The 14372-nt window shown below is 38.0% G+C and overlaps 1 protein-coding gene and 1 long non-coding RNA gene across 2 annotated transcripts; both read left to right on the top strand.

The window, feature by feature from the left end:
- The first annotated feature begins 2550 nt into the window (after positions 1-2550).
- Positions 2551-12191, top strand: LOC110370590 (fanconi-associated nuclease 1). The gene is made up of 11 exons (XM_021326468.3): positions 2551-3391; positions 3584-3868; positions 4063-4285; positions 4514-4744; positions 5371-5505; positions 5770-6004; positions 6308-6510; positions 6780-6898; positions 8899-9150; positions 9611-9783; positions 10201-12191. Exons 1-11 carry the CDS (start codon positions 2764-2766, stop codon positions 10375-10377), a joined length of 2661 nt encoding a protein of 886 aa, XP_021182143.3. The 5' UTR covers positions 2551-2763; the 3' UTR covers positions 10378-12191.
- A 71-nt stretch (positions 12192-12262) lies between these two features.
- Positions 12263-14124, top strand: LOC135117885 (uncharacterized). Its single transcript, XR_010277223.1, has 2 exons — positions 12263-13013; positions 13859-14124. It is a non-coding gene; the product is annotated as an uncharacterized LOC135117885 (long non-coding RNA).
- The last annotated feature ends 248 nt before the right edge of the window (positions 14125-14372 follow it).

Genomic DNA, 14372 nt, shown 5'->3' with positions numbered 1-14372 from the left:
TGAAGACTGCACTTATGGCTCGCTTAGAAAGTGCTAACAACTGGATTGCCGAGCTACCTACTGTGCTAATGGGTTTACGAGCCGCCGTGCGCACTGATACCGGCACCAGCGCCGCGCAGCTCACTTTCGGCCAAGCATTGCGCTTACCCGGCGATTTCATATCACCATCACCGGCAGCGAAGGCAATGGACTATAGCTTCGTCGATCACTTACGTGACGTGATCACGAGGTTAACGCCTACATTTAGGCCACATTCAAGCAATCGTGGCATGTTCGTGCACAACGACTTGACAACATGTAGTCACGTGCTGCTACGCGACGACGCCGTCCGCAAACCGCTGCAGCAGCCGTACAAGGGCCCGTACAAGGTCATTGACCGCAATGAGAAGTACTTCACCGTCCAGCTACCGGGAAGATCCAGCACCGTCTCGATCGACCGGCTAAAACCGGCGTACACGCTCAACATCGACGAAGATAACCCGCCTGCACCCGCTCCAGCTCCACCGGCATCAGACGTCGCCACCAGCCGATCTCCGAGTCCTTCTACGAGCAACGACGCCACTGCTACACGTCGCACGAGATCGGGCCGAGCCGTGAAGTTGCCGGTACGCTTCGCTAGGGGGGGAGTACTGTAGCTGCAATACATACATGCGCGCGCCGCAACAGCGGGCGCCCCACTGAAGTCTCGCGCGCCAAGCTACCCATATTTATAACGTTTCGTTCGAGCGCTCTCATTGGCCAGCGCGGATCGCGATAGATTCGCGCCCTATACTACGAAATCATTGTAATAGCATTTAAATAGGCAGGCATTTTAGTAAAATATATTCATTCTTACCTCGACTGTGGAGTTTGATTTATCTTACACCTATCAGCGCTACAACCCTTTGGGTATCGGGTTGCCCGGGTAACTGGGTTGAGGAGGTCAGATAGGCAGCCGCTTCTTGTAAAGCACTGGTACTCAGCTGAATCCGGTTAGACTGGAAGCCGACCCCAACATGATTGGGAAAAAGGCTCGGAGGATGAATTGCTTTTCATAACATACCTAGTTTATTTCATAAAATCACTTACGCCCGAAATGTATATTTATAAATTATTAATTTATAGCTTAAAATCAATTATAGACAGTCTTAAGCCTGAAAACTATTGAAAAGTATGAAGGAAAGTTCATTGGTTTTTTACTGTTCCATTTTATCGTAAGAATTCATAAACGCGATGTAATATTCTTAATTTCTTGTATTGCAACTTAGCAAGCAACTACAGCAAACAGTCACTGCACTTGCTTTATTCGCACCTACCTAGTGAACCTAGGAGTAAAATAGCAAGCTTTAAATATAGCAAGTAAAATAGCATGATAAAAATTTATAGCATTTCGCATATAGCAAGTTATTGCCACATAGCAACTTTGAACACCACGTGACCTGACCTGTTTTTTTTAATTATTTTATAGTTGAATGCAAGTTTCGGAACGTCATAGAAAGATGGATATTCTTTAGGTACACTAATTTTGGATTTTTGATCTTAATCTAGTTAAAGTAGGTGTAACGTATTTCTTTCTTACATTTTACAATAATATATAGGTACCTACCTACTTGCTTCTCAATTCTCATATCACTTGTCAGTGGCAGAATCGTCGACATCGACATCGACGGCATTGATTGCCAAAAACAAAAAAAATGAAAATAGAATATAACGTAATAGGCGGTCTTATCGCTAAGAGCGATCTCTTTCAGACAATCTACCGGCCATACCGGTCATTTCTTATCAACGTTTATATCAAATTTTCAAGTCGTATAACGAAACGTTTTTGTCATCAACAATTTAAAAAAATTAAAGTAGGTAATAAAAATGGAATAAAACGGTATTAATTTGAATAAAAATCTTATTTAAAAAATCTGCAATTATCTTAAAATTAGTATTTATTTTAGTAACCAGTCAGCGTCGTTGTGATCAGTTACATGTAATAAGATCTAAGGCTACATTTTATAAAAACAGTATTTTTGCAATGGCTCCAAAAATTTATAACAAATATAAAATGTGACGAAAATTAGCATAGATTTATTTATATTCATCATCAGTAATGTTTTACATAGGTATATCTCTCTTGCCGTACATACTTTTTGAATGTACCTTTACTTAGAGCAATATCCGACTCACATAAAGTCTGCTATTTAGTGGATGCGCCGTTATGATATAGTTGTGAATACTCTAATTTGATAGACACTGTCCCTATAATTTTAATTCCCATTTTTCTTGGTGAATTTCGTAATATGGCAACATCGAAAATAACAACCGTCATCGCAGCACGGTTCTAGAATAAATAGAACGAATTTTCGTGCTTGTGATGCCATAGTGGCTAGTAGATGAACTAACACAATGACATAAGTTGATACTAAAATTACATCATGTATTTATATACACCGGGGTATTTTAGACTCGTGGTGAATAAAAATGATTTTTCATCGAGTCTCCGATTTTACGTTAGGGCACCTCCGCTAGTCTTTTCTCCTCCGTGGAACTAACCAATGTTTGGTTTGGCAACACTGTTGGTCACTGTCATTGGTCAGCTGATAGCTTTTTTGACACGAGAATGCACATTGCACCTGTCCATTTTGCCGCGAAAATTACGAGAAAAGTACAAAGAATATCCGGTTTGATAGACGCCCTTATTTCAATTTTATCGGGCAGGCAGGTGCCTTAAGCGTTATAAAGTGGTCTTATTAAAACACAGGCCTGTGTTAAACTTTAGTACATTACTAGCTTATAATGAAAAAACAAAAAATCATGACGGATTATTTTAATTGTGATAAACTAAAATCTCCGCCGGTAGAGTGTATCAACACGAATAGTGGGAAGGAAAACAAAAGACGTTTGAGTCTCATTAAACCATCAACCTCGGCAATGCTAACTCCAAAAAAAGATGAAGAGCTAACTCATAAAAAGCCGGTTAAAATAGAAGACGAACCCATCGAAGTTTTATCAAGTGACAGCGAGATGGAAGCAACTCCATCAAAAAGACGTCTTGTTGATTGTGAGCAAAAGGAAACGAAATTATCACAGAATGGGAGACTAACTGTAAGGAGCATTGAGTCGCTAACAGCTCCAGTCTCACCAGACATTATAGAGTCCCTCAACTCTAGTGGAGAAGCATCAAATTCGTCTGCAACAACATTTTTGTACAATTTATCTCCTAGTTGTGTGTATCAGTCACCCACTACACCTTCAAGTCAAGGATCTGCGAATGCGTTCTATTCCCCAACAAGGAAACGGCTTATCAAAAACAATTCCCCAGCTAAGAGGAACTTGTCTCATCAGTTTAGTCTGAACTCTTCACCGAACAAAACTCCATATCATACCGATTTTCCTGAAATTGTTGATCAGAAAGATGACAAAAGTAAGTTACTTAAATCAGTATAATATTAAATAATACTGCTCTATGTGTATGTTATGAAATAACCCTGTCTGACCGGTTGAGATATCATTGGTTCCTTAAGTGAGATCCACTGAAAATAATATCATCTGCATACAGTAAAAAGAATAAAATTACATAACTTTTTTTTAATGATTATGTTTTTTTAAATTACAGCTGCATTTCTCATGTCCATAATTAACAAATGCCTCAAAGCAGACTCCCTGAGGCATTTGTTAAAGGAAGAGTCACAAGTTCTCTTGGAGAATTGTATGAAGTTACTGAAGCCTAGCATGAAGCTTATGTGCCGACTCTACTGGAGAAAGCATGTCTGGTACCGTGCTGAGGAGATACAAGGAATCATCAAAGGGAAGGACGAAACAGCAATCAGTAGCCCAGAACTTCATAATATCCTGGAATCTCTGATAAACTATGGATTAATCACTTTCACCAAAACTAACGGTAAGAGGCTCTTACTCTTCTCAAAAATGCAATGAAATTATACAATTAAAACCATTTGCTATCATTGTATGTAAAATATGTGTTACATTTTCTGAGATCAGCTACAATTATTAATGAAGTTTAAAACAATATTTTTAATACTGTGATACTGAAAAAACACCTCTCAATACATACTAAGTGCTTTTATATTACAGATGAAACAACACTGGAGTTTGATGATTATGTAGAGTTGCTGAAGAGGCCGGAAATTCTCCAGATATGCAAACAATTCAAGATAAAGGTACAAAATAAGGATCAAGGAGTAGCAGAACTGAGAAATTTCTGCAAGAAAAAAACATCTATAGCTGGATACTTCACAACAATTCAAAACAAACAAAATTCGAAAGCAATTGATAATCGTACTAGAGTTTTGCAAAAGTAAGTTTGAACCAGCAGCAGTGTATTGTACAAAAGTTCTTTATTCTGAGAATCTACCTTTAAACTAAGAAAGAAAAATGTTTAAGTTGGTTTTCAAAACCAGCAACCAAAGAGTTGATTTGATTAGTAGCAATCGTTAATTAAGCTTCATAGATGACTTAAATACTTACGTCTATATGTGCCATGTGATGTACCAAAGTGTCTTAAATAATGATCATATTATTTCAGATTTAAAGAAACGGTGGGAGATTGTTACAAAATATCTGAGCTGGCAGCAGAAACATTCCACAATTTGCATGTGCTGATGTACTTAGGCGTCGATTATTCGATAATAAGGGAAAAGAAGCTTGAGCTAATGCTGATAGATGACAAAACTAAACGGGAGATATATCCCGTAGATAAAGATATGGAAGTTGATGATGCTAGTGTGGTGTTCCAGGATAAAGAAGAATTTTACAGGTAAGTCATTTATTATACTTAGATTTTAGTAATATAGAAAACTGATCATATCACAATACATATGACTAGTCTTAAAATACTTATATTTTAAGGCCAAAATTTTCCAACAATGCAAAACATACTTCGCAAAACAGCAGATTGTCTAGAAAATGGAATGTAAACAGTTTTTAATAAAACTGCATCTTGTTGGTGGACTTGGGCATCAATAGTTCCTTATTGGTCTAGCTGTCGCAAGTGCGGCTGCTGAGCACGAGGTCTCGGGTTCGATTCCCGAGTCGGGCCGAAATCGCTTTGTGGGTTTTAGAAGACTTTCACAAAGCAGCCCGGAGTCTGGAAGCTGGTGATTGATACACCCGTGCATCGGAGAGCACGTAAATGTCGGTCCTGCGCCTGATCTCTTACCGGTCGTGTCGGATTACCGTCCCATCGGGTTATGAGAGTGAAGGAATAGTGAGTGCACCTGTGTCTGCGCAAATACTCGTGCACTATAATATGTCCTGCGTAGTTGGCTAATCTCCTTACATGAGAACAGCCGCCATAGCCGATAATCGGCTAGGAGGACATCATCATTGGCGAAAGCCAGAGGTACAAAAAAGCTGGTGTATTTAGCACAAATGCGTTTACAGGTATCTTGAAGCACATAAGATTCACGAGGATTACTTGAAGATGGTCAAAGACATGGCTGACTTGAAGGAGAAGTGTGAAATAATAAAGCAAGCGTACAATAAGTACAAAGAAATTGATGAGGAACACATGTTACGGTAAGAAAGAAAAGGACTTCACTACAACTTTAAAACCTTATATATAAAGGGGAAAATTGTTTTGTTTGCTCAAAAACTACTGAACCAATTAGAAAAATCCGAAACAGCTAGTACTGAATTTACATGCGTTATAAGCGGCATCTTCACTGTGTCGCTTATCTTATGTCTGGCACATAGTCTCATTAAAAGCTTTAACATGATACTTATCTCTTTATTGAATAATGATTTCTTTCATCAATTAATCTCTCCATCACGCATTTCCAGATACAAATCTCTGCCTACATGGCTACGCAGATTCACGCCACCATATATTTACATCAAGATGTTAGAGAAAGGTGTGCAGGAACTAAAGAGGTTGAAAACGGAAGAAGACTACAGGCTTGCAGTAGACATTCTTGACACTATGATCGGTCAGAGAGCCTTCAGAGAGCATAAGAAAGCTTTATGGTATGCTGAAAAAGCACTCATTTTACACAACCATTTGAACAGCTCCGAAGAGGTATTTATCAGCTATTTTTATAATTTTAAACTATCTACATTACTGTTTCTAATTTTTATGTACATTTTATCAGCCATTGACTGATTTTACCAGACATGATAAGATTAGACGGTGATTGTTAAGTTTTTTCATGCCAAGCAATTGTATTTTTGTGTGTAACTATGTCAGTAAAATTTAATCAAGATCCTTATCTTTACTGCATATTTGTATAGCTCATGTATGACATACAAAGTTGATGAAAAAATGTCTTATTTTAAAGAATTCCCTAGAACATGAAATTTTAATCCTATTTATATTTTCTAGGCGGCAATGGTGTTGCTACAAGGATTCAAAGATAATTTACCTGAGGATGCGAAAGACGCCCTTCTTCCTCGTGCCAATAAGATCGCAAATCAAAAGAATATTGATTTAAGAGAAGAATTGAGGGCAGAGTTAAGGAGCTATTCCAAAGAGGCCATACTTGAGAGTAGCTTCCCAGGAGATCATATTAACAAGCAACATAAAGAGTAAGTATTTTAATTATTACCTTTGTTAGTATCATCCTAGTCTTTTTCTTACTATTTTGGGGACGGCTTCCAGTGTAACCGGATGTAGCAGTGTTTTATTACTACCTTTCTGATCTACTCAACCCAGTAACCCGGCGGCCAAATACATCTTAAGACTTTCAAATGACGAGCAATTTAACGTGCCTTCGTGCTTCTGATACAAGGAGGAAAATACAATAAAATATACTGCAAAACAGTTCTGGTGGTTTATACAGTTGTTTTTTTTTCAGTAATTACGAACAAAGAGGCCAGCGTCAGTTTGAGATGCACACTAACGAAGGGAAGAGCATCGTATACACAGAAAAGTATTGTCTTCTACATTACGTTAACAACTGCAGCTATACAGATGGTGAGTACACAACTTTTATACAGGAATGAATTTTATCCAGTGCGCAAACTTTGTCAACTTATAGTTAAATAAGTTTTAAAGATACGTATATTTTTATTTTGTAGTCTTTTAGTACAAAAAAGAAAAGTTATTGATATCGAAAGATGTTTATTTTGTAACCGATAGTACGGCCACAGTCGTCATAGTAGGCACGGGGCGGCAACGCGAAACCGGTTTACTGAAGCGAGCTCCGCTCGGCGCGCGTAAGAGTAGTTGGTATCCATATTCCATATTTTGCTGATTTTAGGGCGGACAAAAGAATGAAAAATTTGTTTTTACTGATGATGCAGATATGTTCTGTTAACGATTCTGGACCACCAGGTTTTTTTGCGCACTGCTTAAAATTCATTCCTGTATGTGTAAGCAATTGTAAATAAGTTGTTGGTGTGCCTTGTAAATAAATAAATAAACTAAATATTATATTTACGACTACCCGTTTTCCCGCGTCCCGTGGGAACTACTGCTCGTATCGGGATAAAATATAGCCTGTTTCTCGCAGTTAATGTAGCTTTCTAATGGTGAAAGAATTTTTAAATCGGTCCAGTAGTTTTTGAGTTTATCCATTACAAAGTTTTCCTCTTTATAATATTAGTATTGAAAACGAACAAAACAGTTTAATTGAGAACCACCTCCTTTTTAGGAAGTCGGTTACAAAACGTCATTGTATTTATGACGCTATTAAAGCCATATACTGAACAAACTGTGATGTGGTATGCATAATATGATAGACTTTTGCCATGATGAACCACAGAATTTTACTAGACAAGAGTATTGTTATCAATAAAGTGTGTTATTTCCCCAAGCTAAAAATAACTAAGAAATGTACTAATAAGTAATTAGCTAGTTATCAGTATGTTTATGTAATCAAAACTATTTGCTTTCATGTAACCATGCTAACCAAAAGGTTAGCTTTAATTACGGAAATGACTGATCAATACACATACAGTTAAACTGGGATTGGGTAAAACCAGGGGTAAACCTGCTCTCAGTAATTAAAAATATATCTAACTATACCCTATCCACGGAAGCAAGAGCTAAAAGGTAAACAAAGAATGACACTTTTTCAAGATGGCGGTATAACCCGACCGATGACAAAATCACAGATACTGCGAACATTTTACACAAAAATGTGACGTTTTGTCATCGGTCGGGTTATACCTCCATCTTGAAAAACTGTCAGTCTTTGTTTACCTTTTAGCTCTTGCTTCCGTGGATAGAGTATAGCTTCTGCCAGCGGCTTCACCCGCATCCCGCGCGAACTACTTACCGTACGGGATAAAAAGTAACCTATAGCCTTCCTCGATAAATGGGCTATCTAACACTGAAATAAATTTTCAAATCGGACCAGTAGTTCCTGAGATTAGCGCGTTCAAACAAACAAACAAACAAACTCTTCAGCTTTATAATATTAGTATAGATATGTACTTATAGGCAAGTTTCAAACAATAACCAATCTACTCACCTATGGTATTAATATTGCAATAGTGAAAGTTTGATGTATGGATATTTGTACCTACCGAATAGATTTTAATGAAACAAAGCAGTAAATATGCTTATAAGTACATAAAATAAAGAACCAAATTTTTATCCATGTGCGGGAAGGAGTTCCCTCGGGACGGAGGTGAAACTGCTTGCAGAAGCTGGTCTAATCAGTATTTTAACGTGAAATATGGTATCAAAGCTTAAATAAGACTAACATTGAAAAAAATGAAAAATATTTATTTGTTCATAAAGGATTGTACAAAAGAATTATGAAGCCGACCCCAACATGATTGGGAAAAGGCTCGGAGGATGATGATGATGATGATGATAAAGGATTGTACAAAAAAGATTGTGATTGGAGCCTCTCGTTAAGCACAGACAGCCTGCATTGAGAGACACCGCTCTTCTATAACGTTATTAATATTACCTATGCTTAGAACTAGGAAAAATACTTATCTTACGAACATTAAAAATTACAGGCGAGCACTGGGAGGGTCGTATAGCGTCAGCAATGTTCTTCATTCTCTTCTGGGACATAATCTACAGCAAGCCTGAAGGAGCCTCCGGGATATTCCTGAACCATTACCAGCGGTACCCCCTGGATATGTTCTGTGAGAGTTTCTATGAGATACGCAAGAAGCTCATAGATGAGAGACTGACCTTCTTACAGCAGTGCACTGAGCAACAACTGCTGGACTTCATGAAGACCAAGTTTGTGGAACGGCCGCAAAGTGGGTATTTTATGTATTTGAAAATATAGTTTTTTTTTTTAAGTGTTTGGTGAGATAACCTGTCTCATAATTTTTGTTATCTCTTTTGTTAACTAAAGTAAGTAATATTTAAAAATCTAGCACAAAACAGCATTCAAACAAAATAAAATGGATTTTTGATATTTTATCTATATACTTTGTAATGCAAAATATATTAGTATTTCGGATCTTGTAAGAACTTTCGGTAAATGAATTTGAGATACCTATACATACAAAATCAATATATATAAACCAGTATATTAACGTATTTAATGTAATGTCATTAGGTACGACACACCCGTTATAAGGTGACGCCTCATATCTAATTTAAACTTAAGTAAAAACTTAAAAAAAAACACTTTATATTTGAATTTCATACCATCAGTCGGCCCTTTAATTTATACCAAGACACGAAATACATAATATTTTTGTGTCCCCGCAGGTCAGATATCGGAAGTGGTTCACCGCGACATAGACTGGTCCCGGCTGGCGGGTGTGACGTCCTGCCTGCGCGGCGGCGGCGTGGCGGCGCTGTGCGGGCGCCTGGCGCGGCGCTACGGCTACGCCAAGAGCGGCTTCCCCGACCTCACCGTGTGGAACACTCATACTAAACAGGTATGATCATCATTTATTTTTAACCAAAAAGGGTTAGGGGGAGGTTCTCAATTCGGATGTTTGTATTTTTTCTGTGATTGTGATAGGTTAGGTTTTCATGGTATAGTTTTTTCAAAACTCAATTTCGACAAGTAAATTCCGAGCACAAATACACACATGTCCATGATACCCAAAATTGGTTTCTACGCAGGTATTTTCTGCTTTCTTAAGACATTTTTATTTTGTACTAATAATACTATATACATATATCTTTGGGTTTCGTAAGTCACTGTCGTTTTTTATAGTGCCCGATTTTATATGCCAACGTAAGAACCTCGACATACTTCAACCGTCTCACCGTCATCATCTCTCATCAAATAATATTCTATATCTATAATTCATAAAATAAAATGACAACCACATAATATATATTTTCAGATAAAGTTCGTGGAAGTGAAATCGGATGTCGACAAGCCGTCAATAAAGCAGTTGCAGTGGCTTCGTTACCTCATAGACAATGGTATGGACGCTGGCTTCTGTTACATTGGCGTCAACACCACGCGCTGCAAAGCTAGGTCCTCGGCCGCCAGTCTCACTGAAAATAACACTCCTTGAAAATTATTATTAATTTAAATAAAACTACTTTTACGGACTTTATCGCGGTTATATTAATACTGTTAAATCCCGAAGTTTCGGATCCTTCACAGCATCCATGTTTACGGGCTGACCGGCGAAGACCGTCTGGATTAAATATATTAATGTAATAGCGATAAAATCCGTGAAATTAGTTTTAATTAAATATCTAAATTCGCTCAAGTGTCAGAAATCAATTACAATTAAGTAAAAAAAATACTAATTATAAGTACACAGTTTATTTATAACTAGCTGTTTCAACCGGGTCCTGTCCCCGTTCCCAGGTATAATATGGCCTATGTGTCACCCGGGGCTAGTGTAGCTTCAGTGAAAGGCATTTTTAACTTTTTCCATCCAGGCATGCGTAGTTTCCATGGTCCGGGTGAAACAACCAGTAGTAAATATGTAGGCATTTATTAAGTAAGCTATTAATGAAGGGTCAAGGGTTTAAAAATAATTGCCATATATATTTTATTTGCGCAACAAAGGCTATCCTTGTTTCTAGTCAAAAGAACTAGTTTCGTTACTCTTTTATAATTTTATCGGAAATCGTACAAAAGATCAGCAGCTAACTTTATTACATTGTAATAAAAAATAATCAGGTTGTGCACAAGGAAAATAAATTACGTAAGAAGCGTTTTACAATGTGAAATTTGATTTCTAAATTATGTTTGCAATGTTATACGTACGTTGCGGTTTTTATGTTAAAACATCGACTTATAATATTAGACTGTTGGACTACGACTTTGCTGGAATCCCTTTGTTTTCGAACAGTTTTAATGAGGTATACTTGTGTATACTGTTTTTTTTTCATTTTTTTGCATGCTAATACGTAATCAATCACAAATCTTAGATAAATATATTCATAAGTACAAAATAAAAGCAGCCGAGATGACGTGAAATAATAATAATAACATAGATTTTATACGTAAATTGAATTATCTAGTTAAATACATGACATTTTATACAAGTTATATATCTTTCTTAACACTGAAATATGTGCCTTAAATATTTGTAGTTTATTATAATTTTTGATATTATACATAGTCGTGGTGGCCTAGTAAAGAACCAACCTCTCGAGTATGAGTGTGGGTTCGATTCCAGGTCAGGCAAGTACCAATTCAACTTTTCTTAGTTTGTATGTACTTTCTAAGTATGTCTTGGTCACCAAATTGCTGATTAAAGGTGAAGGAAAACATCTTGAGGAAACCTGGACTAAGGGTCAATCCCCACTGAAAGAGCAGCGGCCGTAAATGCAAGGGGTCGAGCGCGAGCGCGGCGGGCCGCTCTTACATTGTCCGTGCTCTTACGGCCGCTGCCGGCCGCTGCTCTCTCAGTGGGAATTGACCCTAAGTCTGAAATCACCAACCTGCATTGAGCAAGCTTGGTGATTAATGCTCAATCCTTCTCCGTGTGAGAGGAGGCCGCAGCCCAGCAGTGGGACGATAAAAAGGCTAAACAAAAAAAAATATTTTTTTTTTTGACATTATATCAATCGTAATGGAAGCACGTATATCATCGTGCGCATGGCCCTATCCTCAAGTTTCATGGGCGAAATTACTTCTATAGGGTATATTATTTGTATATTTCTGTTATTTATCCTGTCATATATGTTATACTCGTTGAATATATGAAAACAAAAAATAGGTTCAAAAAATTTGGATAACTATTTTTCATTCGATCTCAAAATTATACAGTATTTTTTGTTGCGGACAATAATGTTGTTTTAGTTATAAGCTGTTATACTTATTCTTGCATTGGTGCGAATTGAATAAATAATCAATATTTTTTTATAATGTGTGTTTTATTTAAACCTTCAAATCATGGTCATCATTCATCAGTTCGTGCCATAGATAAGTACCTACAGTTCATTTATTCGGTGACGCACAACAGTGATCAATTTCCGAGTCGTAGATATATTCGTCGGAGATAGTCAATAGTACGGTCACTGAACGAGATGCAAGCGCGCCCTCTGGTGGCGCATCCGGTGAAACAACATTTTGGCGCGCTTGGCGGAGTCGTGGCGGTCAGCGTGGCGTCCGCGGAGCTCAGTCTTAATTCAGTCTTAGCGCAGTCTCGGTTGAGTCGTCGCGTTACTACCTTACGTCACGTCTAGTGTACCTAGTATTATTGACTAGCGTTGTAATACCGTTGTAGATTCAAATGTAGTGTCTTGTGAACTTAAATTGTAACAGTTCTTCTAACCTAACAGACAAACATGTGTTGCTGGGGAGTTTGTTCCGCCACTTCTTCTCCCCAGCCAAAACACATAGGAAGTGGCGAAGGGCGGGCGTTTTTTGGGCTGTCTTTTGTTCTTAGTAATTTGAATAAACGTTCTTGAGTGTTGAGTTCTTTTTGAGTTATCTCTTTGCTCGATTACCCTAACTGATGTCGGATGATAGTGCCATCCATCCTAGATGTGCCCCTCCGACATATTGAATTATTTTTTTTCAAAATGAAGGTAGATCGAAATAAATATTGATACGTGCTTGATCGTAAATTCCAATACTTGTGATGTTTATGATTGCGTCATGAGATGTAATGTCGCCTCACAAGGACCACACGCGACAGCCACAAACACCGCCACAAGAAGCAAGAAACGGCCACCACAAAAGTAGGTAGGTAGCCGAAGCGCGCGACAGCCACTTGTGGCCGATGATCGACACTTGCGGTCCGTGGTCGTTACTTTTTTTAACCCAAGCATGCAGTATCATAATGGACTCGGGCGAAGAAGGTTTAAGGCGTTACCGACGGCTCTAACAGGTTACTGAGGTTCAGGGGCCCGATTCTCCTAATTTTACTTAAGCGACCTTCGATTGACGTTCGACTCGATTCGACTGAGACCCAATCCCGACTCGATTACGATTGAAGCGTATGTGGCATACCGCTATTTTTTCTTTGAAATAAACGTTTTTATCCTTTTCTGTCATTCAATAATGAATCATTTTGTCTGCAAATGATTTACGATTGCAAAATGATTGTACAGCAAACTACCGTATAGACCAAAATCATCAAAATAGCAGACCAATCGCACACCAATCAAATGACAATCGAATACGATTGGTCTTTTATTAGTAGCAAAATGCCCGATATGGTTAAAACTGCTATTACGATCATATTGCGATTCGATTTCTATTCGATTTTGACATTATTAACTTAGGAGAATCGGGGCCCAGGATGAAAATTACAGGAAATATGCTAGTGTCGTTTTGTGGTTGTGGCCTGTGGCCCGTATGCTTTACCAAAATAATCTGATAAACTCAATGAAGATAATACTTCATCATTGGACTAATCTACATTGTTTATGTTTTTGATCAATAAAAAGTTTCTTCTTAGTTCTTGACATAACACATCGCAACTTTTTATGAACCTCTGACATGGATGTATTTCCATAGATCGTACATCGTCACACTGTCAATACTTACATTTTATTGAATACTTACGAAGTGAATATGATTTTTAGAAATATACAAGGGTGTTGGAGGAAAGGCTACCAGTCGGCGGTGAACAGTCGTGTTCATTAGGAGATGTGGCCCGTGTACGTTCCACTGCTGGCCATGTCCGCCGTGTCGGCGATATCCGTCATATTCCTGTACTGCAAGAACCGGGGGAACAGCAGACAAGGCTACATGGACGTCGAGGAGAAACCCTCGGACGGTGACTGAACGTTTAGTGTTTATCTTATGTATTATGAGTTACTGTGCTTAATTATACGCGTTATTTTATCGTTTTGACCCTTTGATTGTTCTGGTGAAGGTAATCTCTTATCAGTGTCAATTTATATACAGTTTTACTGCAACAAGGCCTTTGTTGTGAGTGATGCTCGCGTAAGACGATCATAGCATATGATCAGAGTAACGTTATCTGTGTACAGATCTGTGCTACCAATCTTCCTGACTTGTTGGCTTCAGCTGCCATCATAAGATTACCAAGGCAAAGTGGGGCGACCGGGAGTAGCAACGATAAACAATGAAAAA

Source organism: Helicoverpa armigera, chromosome 15 (assembly GCF_030705265.1).
Source record: "Helicoverpa armigera isolate CAAS_96S chromosome 15, ASM3070526v1, whole genome shotgun sequence".
Classification (NCBI taxonomy): Eukaryota; Metazoa; Arthropoda; class Insecta; order Lepidoptera; family Noctuidae; genus Helicoverpa; species Helicoverpa armigera.
The sequence above is the reverse complement of the archived record's forward strand: the minus strand, read 5'-3'. Positions and strand labels throughout refer to the sequence as shown.